Raw genomic sequence first — 19,000 nt, 5'->3', positions numbered from 1 at the left:
TCTCGGATTTGTTTAGATTATTTTATATTAAAATGTTGTGTGTATTTATTCATGTTCTTTAAAGAAAATGATAGTACAGTGTTTGGATTAAATGTAGCCTCTTATTTGATAAAACAATGATCGAGTTCAATAAAATAATATGACTTTTACAGACAATGTACGTTTTATAGATTCGAAGCGCTTCGAAAAAGACTCGACTCGCTGATTCAGAACAGTGACTCGTTGAGACGGTCACGCGCTCTCGACCACCCACACACAGTTTTGAGGAAATGGCCGTGCGCTATCTGTCTGTATCGAGAAGATATCCCATCGATTTCTGCAGGTTAACGTCTAGTGCCTCAGCCAGGTAAAACCACACTATAAAGTATCCCTTGGTAAACTAGTAAACAACACTAGAAAGTGTGAATTTTGTTCAGAGATCTGCCAGTTTGAAGTGTTTGTGCAGTGTCGCTGCTAACCGGCTAACGAGTGAGTTAACGGTAAACTCGGTACGTAAACCTCGGTGTGACGACGATATTTACAAACCAAAATAGTTTATATTTGGTCAGAAACATCGGTAAAGTCGAAATTTAATTGACGTGTATCTGTATGAGATATACGTTTAATGTGTGTAGCAAGAGAACGTCATCACAAAACATAAACTTAACAGTATATAATGTCTGTATATTGTTTAAATTACGTTTTATTATTATGGCATTGTGAAACGTGATTTTAAAGAGATCTTGTGAATGGAGAAATTTAATGAATTGTGGAAGTGAGACAAATATCACAGCCTATTTGTGTGTTTGTTTTATTTTAGAGAGTGTTTGGTGTTTACATAACTCAAGGTTTTGTTATCGTCAGTCCTCCAGGTGATTTACTTTTACAACTGTTTACGTTGAACGGAGGGTAAATGTTAATATTTAGCCTGATGAATGGCTTTTTATGGCATCCCTGTGGAGAAGACTCCTTTTATTTCAGCCGCATGCCGAAGTTAAATGGCTGTAATAATTAGTGCTTTGTTTTAGCTAAACCAGTTGCCTTTCAGATATGTTATTAAAGGGATAGTTCACCCAAAAATGAAAACTCTGTCATCATTTATTCACCTTCGAGTTGTTCCAAATCTGTTTAAATTTCATACCACAGTAGTCAAAAGTGCCCCAGAACTGTTTGCTGTCGTACATTCTTCAAAATATAATTTTTTGGGTTCAACAGAACAATATATGATAACATATTTTTTCCTACTATTGTTGTCAATGGGAGGCAAGATCTGTTTGGTTGTAAGCATTCTTCCAAATATCTTTCTCTGTGTTCAACAACTCGAAGGTGAGGAAAGATGACAGAATTTTCTATTTTGAGTGAACTATTGCTTTAAGAAACGTGCAAGACGTGTACTTTCACTCGCTCTGACAGGCAGGTTCACGTTGTGTTCAGCACATGATCTCAATGCCAACATCTTGTCCTGTTGGCAGGTGGGACTTTTGTTTGGATTTACAGGCCTTGTAGTTAAAAAACAATTTCAAAGTGTTATAATGTGGGTAGTTGACAAATAAATCGCTGATGTGTCCCATGGTTTGACAGCAAAAATGTAGAAACAAAACTAACAATGAAGATCAATCTCTCTTATAAATATGAATAACATATTATGAACAGTTTGTTTTCTACATTTTTGCTGTCACCCGATAGGACACAAGGTACGGTTTATTTCTCAACTACCCATGTGCATTTGAAAACTTGCGTTAAAGCTCCATGAAAACTCTGTCATCATTTACTTTGACTTTTTTAAATTTTTGACCTGTATGACTTACTTTATTCTACAGAACACAAGAGAAGATATTCAAAAAAAAGTTGGTAATCCAACCGCGTCGGCACCCATTCACTTCTATTGTATGAACACAAAACCAATGCAAGTGAATGGGTGCCAAACAAATCCCTTCAGAATATCTTCTTTTGTGTTCTGCGTAAGAAAGGAAGCCACGCAGGTTTGAAATGAGAAGAGGGTGAATGATGAGAGAATTTTTGTTTTGGGGTGAACTATTACTTTAAAGGGGAAGTTCGTCCAAAAATCTCCCCCACATGACGTTAAACATGTTTAGAGAACTTCAGGCATTTTTAGATTACCTAAAGTTCTGTGTTTTTCCATTTTTACCATACCATAGTGGTATATTTGTCCACATAAATTACTGTAGTACATTATAGTATTTATTATAGTAAACTGCAGTAAAATTCTTTGATACCATAGTGTTTTTTTAACTTTCACACAAACACGCAGCTCTGTCGAATGCCCAGAACTACATCCTACAATGATTGTTCCTCTTGTTTTTGCTACAGGTCTTTCTTAGGCTTTTTCAGCACTGCAGCGGAGCAGCGTAGTGCTGGAGATGATTGTCATGGTGACGATGGCAATCAAAGTCATTCCGTGACACATGTCAGGACGTTGGAGACCAGAGCTAGAAAACTGGAGCAGCAGTTTGATGACCTCACTGTAAGTTTCTTTATAGTCCAAAATATACATAGTCTTTCTGAATTCAGACATTCTGCAAGTTCTGTTTGTAAGCAAAAATAATATTTATTCAAAGTTTTTATGTATGTGAAATAATAGAATATACTGCACTTTTGTACAAACATCAATAGTAAGGGATAATGATAAAGTAAGTATCAAAAGCTTTTAACTATTGTGCTTTTAGTAATTGTAAATCAAATCTCTTTTGCTTTTTATAGGAGAGATACAAACGAGCCCTGGCGGACTCAAACAACGTTAGAAAAAGAACACAGAAATTTGTGGAGGACGCTAAATTATTTGGTAACTTATTTAGACTCCTACCCTTTGTGGCTTCTAATTAACTTGTCTTTTATTAATTTTTATTCAGCATAACCCAAATATGCTGTGCTCCTCCTGTAGGGATTCAGAGTTTCTGTCGTGACATTGTGGAGGTGGCAGACTTGTTGGAGAAGTCTTCAGTAGTAGTAGAAGAGAGAGATGGAGCACAGCAGCTGTCACAGTATCTGGCACACATACAGGGACGGCTGCAGGAAGTGTTCACCAAGCATGGACTGGAGAAGATGAGCCCCATTGGAGGCCAGTACGACCCGTATCAGCATGAGATAGTCTGTCACAGTCCTGCCGAGGGTGCAGAGCCAGGCACTGTAGCCATGGTGAAACAAGACGGTTACATGCTGCATGGACGTACCATTCGCCATGCCCTTGTGGGTATTGCTGTAAAGACACAGGAGCAGTGACAGTGCCTTGGTTTAGTCCTCTCCTGTTTCACTCTTTTATAGTGTTCGTATAAATGAAACCAGTGTTCTTACATCTCTAGACAACTACACGTTTGATTTACGTTCTGATGTAATGGTTATTTATATGTATTTATGAACTTTGTTTGTTTTTTCTTACTCTGTTCAATAGATTAGGCCTTTTATCTTTTGTAAAATCCCTATTTACAGATGTCTACAATGTGCATTTGGTGTTTGGAGGGAATCATAATTGTCTTGATGTAAAAAGACTTCAGTGTGGTGTTGTTCAACACGAATTTGAATGTCGAAAGGAAGTGATAATGCACTTTACAACCTTGTCACGGTGGCTTCTGTAAGTGACAAGCAGATATGCTGTTTAAGGAAAAAAGCAGTGAAAAGATATATTGGCTGTTCTGCTATGTGTCAAGTAAATGTCTTAGGACACCATTACCCCAAAAATAAGATATGATAAATATGTATCCAAAGTGAAAAACTGAATATTATTTTGGTGAAAAGAAATAAACACCACAAATATGTATATCTATTTATTTTGTTTGAAATAGGTTGCCCTGATAGATTTTTGTTGTATGGTATTATTTTTTTATTATTTGAAATGAGAAAACGCAAGTCGTCTAAAACTAACGTTTTTACAAATGTGTGCTTGTAAATGTTGAAAACTAATTAGTTTGAATGTGAGGACTGAATAAAATCTTATTGTTTACTCGTTCTGTGCAGTAGGGGTCAGTGTTTCCCAAAGTAACACGCAACGTGCCGACAAAACACGGAAGTACGTAAAAAAGAGCGGAAGTGTTTTGAGGATCGCTACACGTGCACTGTAGAGCAGCGCAAATAAAACTTGTAGGTATTTTGCCGCGTTTGTTAAGTACATCTTTCAGACAAACATGACCAAGGTAAAGAAAGAGAAAAACTGCGACGAAGAGGACACAGCAGTTACAGAGAAATCATATGTAGAATTAATAGCAAATATAAACCCTATCGCAAACCCTCTTGCATCCCGAAAACTAAGCAAGAAGCTCTACAAATGCGTCAAGAAAGGTAAAAATCTGTTTCAACATATTAAGTCTGACATTTTATCAGGTTTGTTCTGGTTAGTCAACGTTAACCTCTTAAATATGATTGTAAGCGATTTTATTTCGATAGGCGTGCACGTGGTGGCGATCATGTCTTTACATTGTGCATTTACATGTACGTTTGCGCAGTTGTTTTTAATATATTTCTCAACCCACAGCTGCGAAGGTTAAAAATATCCGACGAGGAGTGAAAGAGGTGCAGAAGTTTATCAACAAAGGAGAAACGGGGTGAGACGAGTTTAATCTTCATGCGTTATAGTGAACACTACGTCATCAAGCTCAATTGAATCTCTTATCAATAAGGTTTAACATAACATTGTTTTTGTGTCATTGTGTAGGATTGTGGTGTTTGCTGGAGACACTCTTCCCATCGAAGTGTATTGCCATTTACCAATCTTGTGTGAAGACAAAAATCTGCCCTATGCTTATGTTCCATCTAAAGTTGTAAGTTCGCTTTTTTTTGTAAAATTTGTTTATAAGGTTTGAGATCTGAATAATGTTTTATGTTTAATTGTTCATGTGTTTTCTAATCTTTATACAGGATTTGGGTTCCTCTGCTGGCTCTAAGAGACCCACATGTGTCATCCTGATCAAACCCCATGCTGATTACAAACAAGCTTATGATGAATGCATGGAAGATGTCTCATCTTTACCCAAACCAATCTAACGCCTTTTTATTTTCAGCATTAAAAGAATGATTGAACGGATCACAGCAGTGTGGGTGCATCATGTTTATGTAAATCAAATCAGCGACATCAACACTGGATTGTCCTCCATGGAGATGTTTTCAATTTAAGGAAAGCAAAGATGTGATTTATGGTTTGTGTGATGTTCAGTTAATGGAAGCTTAGCTGGAATATGCCTGTTGTAGGGCAGTGGATGGAACCATTGTTCAGTCTATTGTGTTTTTGAATATCTTCTAGATCTCCGTTTCATCTGGATCAAAAGTTCATCTGTTTTATTAAAACATTTTTTTTCACAAGCGCTTGTTTGAATGACAAGAGTTTTGATGGAATTGACTTAACAAAAGGCTTTAAAGAAGGTCAAAATATTTTCTCCACGATGAGTGGTTTTTCTTGGGATGCACAAGATCTCCGTCGCAGTTCTTTTGTTATTGTTTTAATACAAAATAAATTCATAAATGTACACAAACTACATTTACAGATGTATACATTTATAAAAACGATAATAATTGTTTTGTTTCCATTAAAGGTGCATTAGTTTTCATGAACTTTAAAGATGTGAAGATAATGTCACTATGAAACCACTCATTAGAATGTTGTTCCGTACGTATGTGTTGGTGTGAATAGTTAAAAATATTTAATTGGTCAAAATTAATCTTTATAATTTTCCGTGTCATTCCAAACACGATAGACTCTTTTCTTCTGCAAATCACCAAAAACACTCCATTGAATGGACAAAATCACTGAGACGATTCTCAAAATATCTTGTATGTTTCACAGAAGGTCATACACTTTTTAAATTATTTTCCTACAATCTGACATTTAAATTAAATATATTTATATATAAATAAGATGTACGTGCAGATTTACATTCAATTTATCTGCACTAACACTGAAAATTTGGTCTTTATCTACCAATGTCCACAAGGTGGTAGTATTGTCTTTCTATAAACTGGGCTATTCAATGATGCTGTCCTCCATTAACCATTTTTTAGGATCCATTACATCAGTGGTTCCCAACAGGGTGGCCGTGGCCCACAAGGGAGTCCCAAGATGACTAATAATCTAAAATAGAACCAAACGAGCATTAAAATAAACAAATATATTTCTGATTATTTGACCATTTATCTATATAATACATGTTTTCAAGTTTACGTCAAGCTCTCAAATATTTTTTTGGGTATAAATAAAAACATTTTGTGATTATGGTTGGGGCTTGGTATATTGTTGATCAAGGCGTAGAGGGGTGCCTTGGAGTCAAAAAGTTTGAGAACCCCTACATTACATGTAACACATCGGCCTATATTCTTCCAATTTATAAGTGCCTAAACAGTGAATATTTAATCAAGACATAATACATCAACAATTCTGTTGTATCTCTCTTTTACAATTACTTCAAACATACCTGTTACAGAATAAGACCACAGGAACACTGAGCGTCTTGTTTAGTGAAGCAACAGTGTATGTTAGGTGTTGAAACAGACCCCAGTGAGTGTCTTTCCATTCACCGGGCCCAGATTTCTGGAGCTTGCTCTTCTGTGTTGACATCTTAAATATTTTATGATGGTGAAATGATCATACTCTGATGATGTTTGTTGTATTTTGGCACATATTACTCCCAAATCATGTATAAAAGCACAGGAGAGAGTTTGTTTTAGTTCAGTGTGTCTAAGCTTCACATGTACCTGGACTACAGCCGCTGTTTCCATAAAGGCACCAAAGGCTACAGCGCGGACAATAGCTTATTTTGGTTAACACTCTATCACTAAATTGGATTACACCGTTTTGCTTGTTCTTAAGGACCGAACCATAAATCTACTATTTGACCAGGACTTGAGATTGGAGGAGTTAATGGAACCAAAGCACTAGTAAACCGAAACAATATTTCTCAGGGATACAGAAATTTCTCATTCATTGTGGGAGATTTTACTATATTGTATTTAGTTTTCAGTTTTTTTTCATCTAATTTTTATTAATAATGAGCACATTGTCATACAACAGTAGCTAATGGAACTGAATATTCATTCGAATGAAGGGCTAGATGGCACAGAAACCGTGTGTACTTGTGGGACGTTAGGAAGGGTAAAAACAGGGACATATAGATGTCCTTCCTGTGGCCACATTCCTAGCAATGTGCTCACCTGTTTACTCCCAACAGCAGGGATCCATCAAGGATCTGGCATGAGTCACCTGTGTCCAGGGGGGTATCGACACCTTACAATGAGTTTACCAAACAAGCTTTAGAGTTCAGCCATGTTTAAGTGTACACACTTCCATAGTGTGACCAGTGTTTAATGCAGGCACCGCATAAATAAACCACAAGGAAAGGACAGAAAAGAACGGGTTTATTATAGAGGTGTGATATTATTTTGCCTGCATTGTACCAGTTAGGGGTGCTTGCTAAAGTGATCATCGCCAATCTTATTTAGTAAACTTTGGCAATAAAGCGATCAAGTTTATTATTTTATGATTATTATTGTTGTTTTTGTTATTATTAACACGACTTTATGATTTAAAAAAATATTTTTAAGTCTTCAATCAAGGCTCTACGGTATTCTTATTTACATAATAAAAATTGTTTAGGCATCACATCTAATACATTGCACAGAATCAAAGAAAACGTATGCTTGTTAAAGGAAAACACTTTGCTGGTTTTCTTCCGCGCCGTTTTTAGCGTTTTATATTCACCTCTATCTGCCCCATATCTTAACACATTGTCTTTTTTCCATTCTATAATTTCTCTGTTGACTTCAACATACCAAGTTGGCTGTTAGAGGTGGATATGCAGATCCTTCGAAGGATTCAGGTCTTGGCTCATCAACTTTTCTCAGTATCCTAACTTGAAATGTCTTTTTTTGTCTTGGCACTGACCTTGTCCTTGTTTAGGGTGTCAACAATTCACCTGCTGCCTGCCTTACCCTCTGTAACATAAGCACGCGCCACCTCGACTCCTTCTGGGCTCTGTTCACCTCTAGCCCACTTCACCCGATCCACCCTGCTAGCTACAACCGATTCATGTCTTGTTTCATCCATCCAAATCAGCACTATGCTTTGGACCTCACCGCCGGCTATATAACTGTAGTGCTAAGCACGCTCTCGTTCTCTTGTGTGGCCCATCCTTGTCTTTCAATGTTTGGGATAGTTTCTTTTTCAGACAGGTGCTGGTGATAAAGCAGGTGTAGCTTGAGATCTACTGATTTCATAGTATTCTGTTGAGCAATAATTCTGAGCCTGGGGCGCGAGGCAGGTAAACCATAAGACTGCCTGCACCCCAATGACTGTGGAGTGACATGCTGGAGTTATGTCCCCTGTCAGCACCTCAAAGAAAGAAAAACAGAAAGGAGGGAAAAGACAGAATTTACATTTACATAAAACCTCAAGTACATTTCAACCAATTTTTTTTAATAACTTAATCATTTATTCGCCTTCATCTCATTTCAAACCTTTATGACTTTCTTTCTTCTGCAGAACACAAAAGAAAATATTTTTCAGAATGTTGGTAAGCAAACAACATTGGAACCCTTGACTTCTATTCCTATGAACACAAAACCACAGACATTTCTCAAAATATTTCCGTTCGTTTTTGAGAGAAAAAATACAAGAAGAGGGTAAAGTGAAAGTGTCCTATTTGGTGACCAATACCCGAAATGTGACCTCTGCCTTTAACCCATCCAGTGAGTAATGAACACACGCACAGCAAGTCGTGAACACACATACACCCGGAGCAGTGGGCAGCTATCACTGCAGAGCCCGGTGGGCAAGTGGGGGTAAGGTGCCTTGCTCAAGGCAATATCAAACCAGCAACCTTCTGGTTACAATCCCGACTCTCCAACCATTAGGCCATGACCGTCCGAAATGAATGATGACCAAATTTTACATTTCTGTCTTTTTAATGGTAAATGTTTTGAAGACAGAGCTTTCCAACCAGATGTATCATGAGATTAGTTAATAAATGCTGGCAAAAAAACATAATTTATCATTCTTTAATGTATTTTCTTTAAATTCACAAGTTAAAATATTTGGGTAAGTTGAGAAATAAAAACCATGTACATGCGTCCTATGGTGTGTGACGGCAAAAATGTTGTTAAATATAAAAGAAAATCTTTTATATAATAAATATGAATATTAACATTAATACTATAAAATAATATTATTAACACTATATGAGTGTAAAACTATTAAAGGCTCGTCTGTCGAACTGAACTGCTCATTTTAGGTAGACCATATATTTAAATAAAAAGAAAAGAGGCAATTGAAAGATCACAGGGTAGTGAATAATGCATAATGGCTTAGAGCTCATTCTTAAAAACATTTCACGGCATGTTAAGATTTCTCTGGTCACAATTTCTCTAAAGGATCTTTATACAAAGCTGCTGCCCAAACTCTGTTTGCGTAACATTTTTGACATCATGACATTTTTGTTTGTATTTCAAAGCCTTTTATTAATTTGTGCATGTATCAGGTTATTGGGGTGTCAATACACGGTGTATCAGGATGGCCTTGGGGCGATCCCTTCTCCCTTTCACTGGGGGCTTGTGGGGACATGTTCTCTACCTTTGACAGCTTTGCAGTTCATAAACTCCTGTCAGCCCTGTCATCTAGTTTACACTTGAGTGCATTGGTCACGCCCACTCGGAGATCTGTGCAGAAATCTAACGGGTCTTACATGAAAAAGCCACCAATGATAAACAATAAACCGCTGGTGACAAACATCTATTGGACTGATAAACAATTTGGCAAACATTTGGATCAAAGCTCACCCAGTTGAGCAAACAAAGGGTGTTCTCAAAAAGTTAAAAAGGACATTAAAAATGGTTACATATGATTTAAATGTAAATTTCATTAGCAAACACTTAAGAATGAAGCTTTGCCTTCTTGTAAGTAAGAGGGCTTTTATGGCCTAGCAGACATGCAAAGTAGAGCTCCCTTACATAAAATGTTAAAAGGGCTTGAAAGTTGTTTGAAAACTGCATGAAAGCCATAAAAAGTTTTATGGTTTTGGATGTTAAATAAATGGCCCGCAGCCATGTTGTTGGTGGTGCATGTGAACTACAGACGTTTGGAGAAAGTGATGCTAGTGACTCTTGTACTTCTCTGATTTATCACGCGCGGTATAGCCACAGGCTGCAACAGAAGACCACTGTCCATTATTGGAAAAACGAACGCAAATGTCTGTCTGGGATCCTGTTCAAAGATTTGTTGTAAATCCAAATGCTCTTCCTCTGTGCATTTTATGACTTTCAAACAAAATCCTTTTCAACATCACATAAAATATGGAAATGAGACGCTGCATTTCAGGGTCAAACGGAGACCAACGTTCGCATACATGCTTGCAGAGACTTGTAAAGACCCTAGTAAGAAATCATTCTGACTAGCATTCAGACTGTTACTTGTCTCATTTGTGTTTCTAAAGCATGGAAAGAGATTTTACAACATATACATGTGAAATGAAATGGAGTAGTATAATAAAATAAACAAATATTTCAGAGTCACAATTCATACAGTTAGTTTATCTGGATTATATCCCTGAAGGAAAACAAAAGGATTTGGTGTGATACCTTATGACTCTCTTTTGCACCACCACCATGTGAGTTTGCATAAATCTCCTTTTGCGGTTGATTTAGATTTAGGTGTTTTTCGAGAATGGTGGAATCATTTATTGGCATTGAATAAATTCTGTTGACACAAAGTAAACGTAATCCTTTGGCCAGACGGCGAAACCCATAGCAGACTGAGACTCTCGCCGACTGTCGCCAAATGGGTCTGAAGGTGTGAGAGTTTGTGTTTTTTTTCCAAGCATCTTGAGGAAAACCCGTGGGACTGGTGCTGTTCTATAGGGGTAGAGAGCTGGGTCATAGGGGTCCGACAAGAAGTCAACAAAAATAAGGCATGCTGGGGCAGAAGCCTGTTCATCTAATGTCATCGAGGACTAATATTAATTCAATGCCTTACGCAGTCACGTGTTTTCTGAACGAGTGCTATGTGGTTTTATCTTGAATATGTCAGATTTATGTATGGATTGTTTGCCATAAATAGAAATGTACTATGCCACTAAATGTTTTTATCAGATTGTATTGCATTGGTAGTCTTTATAAACAATCAAGGCTGCATTTATTGTGATCAAATAAAATTGTTAAAATTAACTGACTCACAGTTATTTTGAGATTTTACATATTTTTTAATCTTATTTATCTATTGAGATTGAATTATAATCATAAATTCTGCATGTCTGAATGATGTGAGAATTATGTTGTTTAAATTGTGATTATTTTTTAAAACAAAAATTATGTTTGCAGATTAAATCCGTCTTAAATATTTATTTTACATCTGAAATTAATAAATTATATAAACAGCCATCTGTTTTATGTCATCTGGACTGCTGTGTGCTAAAAATAGAAGCATTTTTGCTTTTAAAGAATATCCATCATGTCTTAATCCTCATGTTGTGTATTTTTGGAAGTAAAGCCAGGCAATTAAAGAAAATTGAATTTTATTCCAATATTTTCCCTTCAAAAGTCTGTCACTGCAATTACTAAATAAATACAGGATACAACCCAAGTTAGACAAGCTTCATGTCTGCGAGCACTGTATGCTATGATGAATGAAAAACGCACACTGTGGCCTTAGGCCATACCTGCATCGGATTGCTGTGTCACGTGAAAACAATGTACCAGTTTTGTGCAGACATGAGTTGTAACTGAACCTTGAAATGCTTACATCAATAAACATGACATTTACCCAGAACTGTTGGGGTTTTTCAACAAACTAATGTGCTCAGAATAAGGGATGACCAACAGCCAAAAAATATCAGTTGGGAAAGCATGTAATAGAAATCTGTATTTACACACCTCTGGTTAAGGTCTCTAAATCGCGAAAGGCAGTTTGAAGGGATTGCAGTGGTGTGTCCCAGCGGCTCTCTTTGTGATATATGTCTCACCTTCGCTGCTGTCGGTTTGCCTTTGAGAGTCTCAGTAACTGCTAGCAGCCAAACGTGTATGGCATAATCCACATCTAGCCGTGCGTTAAAGGGTTTTAATGCACAACAAGGAGTACCAGATCCACCCGACTCGAAGCGGAAGTGCATTAAAACCCTTTAATAAAATATTTCTAATCAATGTGTGTAATTATTTATTTATGTGGAAAGCAGACACCGTTGGAGGATAATGATATTTGCTGTAGTCATGCAGTTGCCGGTAACTTACTGTAGATTTATATTTATCCAATTTATTGGCAACAGTTTGTTCAAACATAGATGAATATTAAACATTAACAAGTCTTTATCTTTACAGGGAAAAAAACGATAAAATAACAGCCTCATGCAAAGCATTCTAAATTTGGTTCCAAGAATGTTATTTTATAGTTTCTTTCTGAAAGGATAAAGATTTGTTAATGTTTAATGATCATTTTTGAACAAACTGTTGCCATTAAATTACATAAATGTAAATCTACAGTAAATTACTGGCAAACTGCTACCAGTTATACTGTAATTTCTAGAGATTCTTTTTACAGTGTAGCCTTTTTTTCAGGTTGTTGTAGCAAATATAGCCTTTTATTCATCAATCCATTAGGCTACGTGTATATGAGATACTACCAGCTCACGTGACAACATTGCGTTATATTGACGATTTTTTTATTTATAATGTCATTAAATTGTGCTATGATGAGTGCATGAATTTCTGATAAACATTTTAATTCACTAGATTTTTGACAATTATATTATATTATTTAACTATATATTTTGTTAAATAGGCTTAAGATTTTCAAACATCAATAAATGTATTGTCTGTGACTGGTTGTAAAACCATCTTATTTTTTTATGTCTTACTTATTCAATTTTTAATACATACCTTGCACATGACACTTTTTTACAACCAGTGTCTGTAATTCACATAGTTCTAAAATGATTTACAGATTTTGTATAGAAAAACAACTAAAAGTGTGTTGCCCTATCAGATCCAAAGCTACAGAAATCTAGTCACATTCTTTGCCTAAATTTTTAATTTCTTAAGTATGTTCCTCGTGTTGTAAACCTGACCATGAACATCAACTCTCATTAACATTTGTTCAAATGGAATACACCTGTATTTGACGGGCCATGGGGCATCTTTAATCAAGTTGTCTCAATCTATCTCCCCATCAGGCCTTTATTTACAAACAACACTGGCCTATTGATGTGGCATGTGTCGGTAAACAGCAGGCACACTTACACTGTCGTTGGACAAGAGACAGCTCATCGGAATTCGCACATCTCAATAGAGCAGCCAGCTCAACGAGGCCAGACAGCATTGAAGCTATTGTGTGTGTGAATGTAGCTGAAGGAACTTGTGTATGAAGGTGGGGCGACGTTTTGAAGGTGCAGACGTGTGTTTGTGTGTATATGTGGCACATGCCAGGTTTATCAGAGAATCTGTGATGACCTGGTGATCATGAGGACTCTGTTGTCATGCACAGACGCCAAGACTGAGATCTTTGTTACTTAAAATTGATTTGAATGGGAAGGACCTCTTGGCAGCACACCTATCATTATTAGCACAATTTCACCATCATGGAGGTATCTGTTAACGATGCATGTTAATTGCAACCATTTAGAATATGACATCATATTATACAAATTTTAAGAATTATCTAACAATTCGACTTTCAGTTGTTCACAGTAAAAAACACTGGAGCCTTCTTAAAGTATCATATACAAAAGTCACAGGCATATCTGATCTAGATCAGAGCAGCAGAAGACGGCAGCAGCTGAGCAGGCACCTGGCTATAAACACAAGGCACACTCTCTGTGTTGTTAGATTCTATCGATTAGATCAAAGTGGCACATCTAAATGTAGAGCCAATTTGTTTGCGCAGACCCTGAATCGTGTGTTTTGACCATAAACACCTGAAGCAGGGACAGAACGCTGGAGGGAAGGGGCTCTGAATGTTACAGACAGAGGGGATGTTGTATCTCTACATATCAGCACTGACTGGGTTGATTGTGACCTGCTGTTGTATTCCTCCGGCTACAGGGCCATAAATCATTATGAGTTCATTAGAGTTACAGCAAATACAAATGTTAATGTCATTTAAAAACAAATCAGGAATATCCGAATGTATAGAAATGGTAGGTATAGAGTAGAATGTTGATGTATAAAAGGAAATGCATCAAATATTTAAATGTAAATCTTACTGTTTTACGTCACTGTTATATTTTGACCTTACCTACACATTCCCCATCCAAATGAGACATGGGAATCAATACACATGGCCGTTTCCTTATGTTGGATCACATGGACACCAGTTGAATAATAATTCCCACGCTGAGAGTTATTATAATTTATGACTTCTCCAAAATAAATCCTCATATGACTACTTATATGAACAGTAAATATATTAAGGTGTTGGTACACATTAATGGCAAGAATGCGGTATGGAACAGAACACTTACATTTCAACATGTCCTCAATTTACTATTCAAATTTGCATCTTTTAACCTCAAGTCTTGACATGCACTTTCGAAAGTATCACTTAGCAGTACGTTTTATATCATCTTTATTGTGTTTACTAGATGTTCATGTGAATGTCAGTCAGTTGATTCACCACCTCAGGGAGTCAAGGAGTTAGATTGGACTTTTTAACGTATAATAAAATGAAACTATTCCCCATTGCCCACTCCCCATCCCGTTGAATTAAAGGGATAGTTCACCCGAAGATATCATTTACTCACTCTCTTGTCATATGACTTTCTTTCTTGAGCAGAACACAAAAGATGATATTTTAAAGAATGCTGGTAACCGAACCATGGTGGTACCCATTGACTTGCATTGGTTTTGTGTCCATACAATAGAAGTGACATTCTTCCAAATATCTTCTTTTGTGTTCTGCAGATGAGTAAATTATAAAAACATTTCTTTTTTTGGGTAAACTATCACTATAAAGCAGTGGTTCTCAACAGGGGGTGCGGGGCCCACAAGGGGGCCCCAGCGGACTTCCAAGAGGGCCTAAAGATGACCAATTTTTTAAAATTGTGCAAAATTTGCATTGAAATACATAAAAAATATATTTGGCCATTTTTATAGTTAAAAATATTTTATTGGTTATAAATTTTGAGGTTCTGTGAGTGGGAGGGGGGACTTTGAATATTGTTGAAAACAATGGGGGGCCTTGGAGTCAAAAAGGTTGAGAACCCCTCCTTAAAAGGATCCCTGCAGTGCAGTTCACCCGAGCCAAAATAACAGCAAAACACTTTCTTTTTGCAGTAACTCAAAATGTTAATATAATAAAAAAATTATTAATTGATGTCTTCAAAAAAAGTGCTTTTAAATAAATTCATGCTCTGGAATGTACATCACTACCTCAGTTAGTTCAGATCTATCGTAATCTTACATGGAATATTTTCTTTCATCTGATTAGCTGTTCGCAACCAAAGAGAACGACTTTGACACCCTGAGGAACAAGTTTCGTTTCATATATCGTTTTTTTACCCCTTGTGCTGTCAAACCAGTGTTTGTTGTTTAACGGTTTCTTTGGATGTATTCCTCCATTACCTTTCCTTTACTGTGGGTCAGTGGCTATAATAACAGACAGCGGGTAATTTTGACAGCTCAGGTGACAGTCATTTTGCACTCTCTCTTAGTTTATAAGAATTCATGTAATTTCACGCATGAGCTGATTGTGTTTGTTGTTCCTTTTGCCCCCCTTTCTCCCCTTTTCTGTCTTAACTCAGCTAAAAGAGCTGACAATTACATCTTGTTCTTTTCTGGCTTATTCTCTGCTAGCTTTAAGGTGTGTTGTTTAACGGTTCCTCTTGGAGTTCTCCCTCCCCACCTCACTCCTTGAGGGATGGATCACTGACTGTATTGACAGATAGCAGGCAGTTTCGACTCAACAGAGCTGCACGAGTTAACATTCACATCTTGATAACCACTAAAAGATAAACCGGGCTGAGATATGGGTGAAAGTTTTGTACTACATTTGCATCTAGCTTGTCATTGTAAAAATGAGAACTTTCAAACTTGTGCTTATACTACAATTTTATGGTTTTAATTTACCATAGGGTCAACATCTTTATTTTAAAATGTGTTATCTAATTTTAATTTGAACTCTACACTGTAAATGCTTGCGATAAACCAAACCAGCTGGTTAAAGGAACCGTTCACCCAAAAAACTAAAATTCTTTTGAAGAAAGATCTTATTTTTCTGTGGCACTTTTGACCGGTCAATGGTGGCCAAGAACTGTTTTTGTCCAAATATTTTTCTCTGTCTTCATCAGAACAAAAAAATGATACAGATTTTACAGTCGAGTAAACAATGACAGAATTTGTGAACTGTCCCTTTAAATCAACCCAGAAAATGTTCATATTTGACCCAACAATAGTCTTATGAAAGCCAGTCAAAAAAAACCCTGCATAGCTTTCCTGTAGCTCAGCGGCAAGAGCATGGTGCTAGCAATGTCAAGGTTGTGAGTTTGATCCCAGGAGATGCACACACTTAGAAACCAATGTGTAGTATAATGCAATGTAAGTTGATTTGGATAAAAGCATCTGCCAAATGCATTAATGTAAATTATTTCGTTATGGTGAAATCATTTCACAATACAGAATTATCTATGTAATGTAAATTAACTTTAAAATGATGAATGCAATAAAGAGACAAATAATTGTAAAGATGAAGTTTTATTTTCGCAAATACATTATACATTACGGTTACAAATATATACAAATACAAAATATTAAACAATGGACAGAAAGATACAAATTTATGACAAAGGTCAGTGCATTTATTTTGACGTTCAGATTCATTCAACTTTCAGTTTGGAAATGTTTTGCCACTAGGAGAGTTTCTCGGATCGTTGTTCTTCAGCTACACCGAGAAAGTCAAGAGTCAGCAAGTGAGCCTGAGCACCACAACTGTATAACTTTCTTCACATCCACTCAGATCTGTTGACTCGTACACCACACCGCTTTGGGAATTTGACTCACAATGCAGGCCAGCTGCTCTCCCAAGTGCCTGCACCCACAGTACATGCCGACAGCATTTTGCCTTGTGTCCACCAGAGCATTTCAGCGCTACACCTCTGTCCCCTCTCTTGCATACAGCAAGTCAGTCGATCCCATCATGGGATAGGCCTGACTGGTGAACTGGTTGAGAATGGAGTCACTATAGCTATCTGTGTACTGAGTGGGTGAGGATGAGATGTTAGATTGAAGAGGGGGAGGGATGTGGGTGTCCCACTGTGGCACGGTAGCGTTTGGAGAGTATGACCCGTAGACCCCTGTTGGAGAAGCTCTGTGGCTTCCATCCAAAGTTGGGAGGAGAGTGTCTCTACCAGAGCCTGAAACCAAATCGCCCATCTGAGCTATGAAACCATTGAGACAGGGAGTTGAGCTTGTGGTGACGGGAGAGTTCCCTCTTTCTGATGCGTCATCTTTGGGACTGTTGAGATCAGATTCTGTTCCGGAATAGTTCTTTCCCTCGTCTTCGGCCAGAGAGTCAGACTTTCTCTTCCTCTTGCGACGGAAGTTGCCATTATCGAACATTTTTTCACAGTTTGGGTCGAGGGTCCAATAGTTGCCTTTGCCTGCAGAAAGAAAAGCAAAAGACATTTTTAAGTAATTTGTTATTTCTGCTAAATCTTAAGTTTTTCTTTTCACCTTTCTATTTTTAAGAAAAGTAGCATTTTAATTCAGAAATGAGAAAGAATGGGTCAATATTATCTAAAACCCAACAAAAAGAGCTTTAAATGTGTTCTTACCTGGATCGCTGTCATCTCTGGGCACCTTCATGAAGCAGTCGTTGAGCGAGAGGTTATGTCGGATTGAGTTCTGCCAGCTGGCTTTGCTCTTGTTGTAAAAGGGGAAGTTGTCTGCCACATATTGGTAGATCTGACTGAGAGTAAGACGACGGTTCGGGGCTCCGTGTATCGCCATTGCAATAAGTGCTGAATACGAATATGGAGGCCTGACCAGTTTCATCAGGTCTTCTTGGGAAGGCATTGAAAACCATCCTAAGCCACTTTCAGTCCCTCCAAGTCTTCCTGTGGCTAAATAAGGCTTTGTCATATTGTAATGCTGGGGCCCTCCGCAAAGACCGGGAGCTGAACTGAGCCCAGGTGCATTGAACCACAGGTAAGGATTCGAGGCCGGGCTGGCGTAGTCTCCAAAGTCATAAGCCGACGGCAGGGTTTGCTGTGGACTCGGCAACGGTTGAGCACTGTAGAAGCTGTCGCTGTACAGGCTGTACTCCTGAGATTCCTGCCCCATGTTGTGGAACTGCGGCGAAAGGGCTTGAGGTACAAATGACGTCATGGTGTCCGTTTTTCTTCTCTCAGCAGTAAGGAGAAAACACCTTGTGTCGTTCTGTCTCTGTGTCTGACACAGGTAGATGGGTCAGGTGCATCTCAACCTGACACCTGTCTTACCTGAACAATTTATACAAGTTTTGGAACACCCTCTCTGCCCTGATTGGCTGCTGCTGTCACACCTCATCCCTCATTTGTTTGGGGGTGGAATGGCCCCTCTGGGGGTGGGGAGGAGGGGGAAATATCAGTGGGATAGGTTTCATGAGTTGGGATGGATTAATTGGATTAAGTTCATGGGGATAAAAGCTGAAATAAAAGCACTAACTGCTTAATGTATTTACATGATATACGTAATCAATGTGAATTGGTACTCCTATTACCTAAATTTAGCCAAAACCACACTAACATGTTGCATTTAAACGTTTTAAATTGAGCAATTTTTTAACTTAAGCATTTCAAAAGCACATTCCCCTTCAGAAATAAACCATAGTTGCATTATAGTTAACGTATAGTCTAGACATCACGTTTTACTCAGTTGTACAAAGTTTTACTATGTTTTTCCATATCATGGTTACGCTATGATCGTTGTAGTGAGACCATTCTAAATGTGTTACTGTGGGAAGAAACGTTAAGGTTACTATAGGTACAGCCATTAATTTCAATGTTATTGAAAAGGCTGACGTTAAGGAAGCCAACAAGTGTTATCAAAGTGCATGATGTGGTATTATAAA

At 37.5% G+C, this 19,000-nt stretch overlaps 3 protein-coding genes across 3 annotated transcripts; 2 read left to right on the top strand and 1 right to left on the bottom strand.

Annotated features, from left to right (window-relative positions):
* Positions 1-174: 174 nt before the first annotated feature.
* On the top strand, positions 175-3,942 carry grpel2 (GrpE-like 2, mitochondrial). The gene is made up of 4 exons (XM_079487437.1): positions 175-346; positions 2,311-2,464; positions 2,701-2,782; positions 2,882-3,942. Exons 1-4 carry the CDS (start codon positions 270-272, stop codon positions 3,217-3,219), a joined length of 651 nt encoding a protein of 216 aa, XP_079343563.1. The 5' UTR covers positions 175-269; the 3' UTR covers positions 3,220-3,942.
* Positions 3,943-3,947: 5 nt separating this feature from the next.
* Positions 3,948-5,289, top strand: nhp2 (NHP2 ribonucleoprotein homolog (yeast)). The gene is made up of 4 exons (XM_079487438.1): positions 3,948-4,272; positions 4,466-4,535; positions 4,646-4,751; positions 4,849-5,289. Exons 1-4 carry the CDS (start codon positions 4,119-4,121, stop codon positions 4,972-4,974), a joined length of 456 nt encoding a protein of 151 aa, XP_079343564.1. The 5' UTR covers positions 3,948-4,118; the 3' UTR covers positions 4,975-5,289.
* An 11,341-nt stretch (positions 5,290-16,630) lies between these two features.
* Positions 16,631-18,370, bottom strand: foxi3a (forkhead box I3a). The gene is made up of 2 exons (XM_079487477.1): positions 17,724-18,370; positions 16,631-17,549 (listed from the first exon to the last, which is right to left on the bottom strand). The coding sequence occupies exons 1-2, from the start codon at positions 18,274-18,276 to the stop codon at positions 17,038-17,040; spliced, it is 1,065 nt and encodes a 354-aa protein (XP_079343603.1). The 5' UTR covers positions 18,277-18,370; the 3' UTR covers positions 16,631-17,037.
* Positions 18,371-19,000: the final 630 nt, after the last annotated feature.

The sequence above is a fragment of the Barbatula barbatula genome, assembly GCF_947034865.1.
Source record: "Barbatula barbatula genome assembly, chromosome: 22".
NCBI lineage: Eukaryota > Metazoa > Chordata > Actinopteri > Cypriniformes > Nemacheilidae > Barbatula > Barbatula barbatula.
The sequence above is the reverse complement of the archived record's forward strand: the minus strand, read 5'-3'. Positions and strand labels throughout refer to the sequence as shown.

Excerpts from the sequence above, each read along its gene's own strand:
- grpel2 (XM_079487437.1), top strand. The coding sequence starts at position 270 with ATGGCCGTGCGCTATCTGTCTGTATCGAGAAGATATCCCATCGATTTC. Across the intron at positions 347-2,310 it reads ACGTCTAGTGCCTCAGCCAG|GTCTTTCTTAGGCTTTTTCA; the intron begins GTAAAACCACAC and ends TTTTTGCTACAG. Across the intron at positions 2,465-2,700 it reads AGCAGTTTGATGACCTCACT|GAGAGATACAAACGAGCCCT; the intron begins GTAAGTTTCTTT and ends TGCTTTTTATAG.
- nhp2 (XM_079487438.1), top strand. The coding sequence starts at position 4,119 with ATGACCAAGGTAAAGAAAGAGAAAAACTGCGACGAAGAGGACACAGCA. Across the intron at positions 4,536-4,645 it reads ATCAACAAAGGAGAAACGGG|GATTGTGGTGTTTGCTGGAG; the intron begins GTGAGACGAGTT and ends GTCATTGTGTAG. Across the intron at positions 4,752-4,848 it reads CTTATGTTCCATCTAAAGTT|GATTTGGGTTCCTCTGCTGG; the intron begins GTAAGTTCGCTT and ends ATCTTTATACAG.
- foxi3a (XM_079487477.1), bottom strand. The coding sequence starts at position 18,276 with ATGACGTCATTTGTACCTCAAGCCCTTTCGCCGCAGTTCCACAACATG. Across the intron at positions 17,550-17,723 it reads CAGAGATGACAGCGATCCAG|GCAAAGGCAACTATTGGACC; the intron begins GTAAGAACACAT and ends TTCTTTCTGCAG.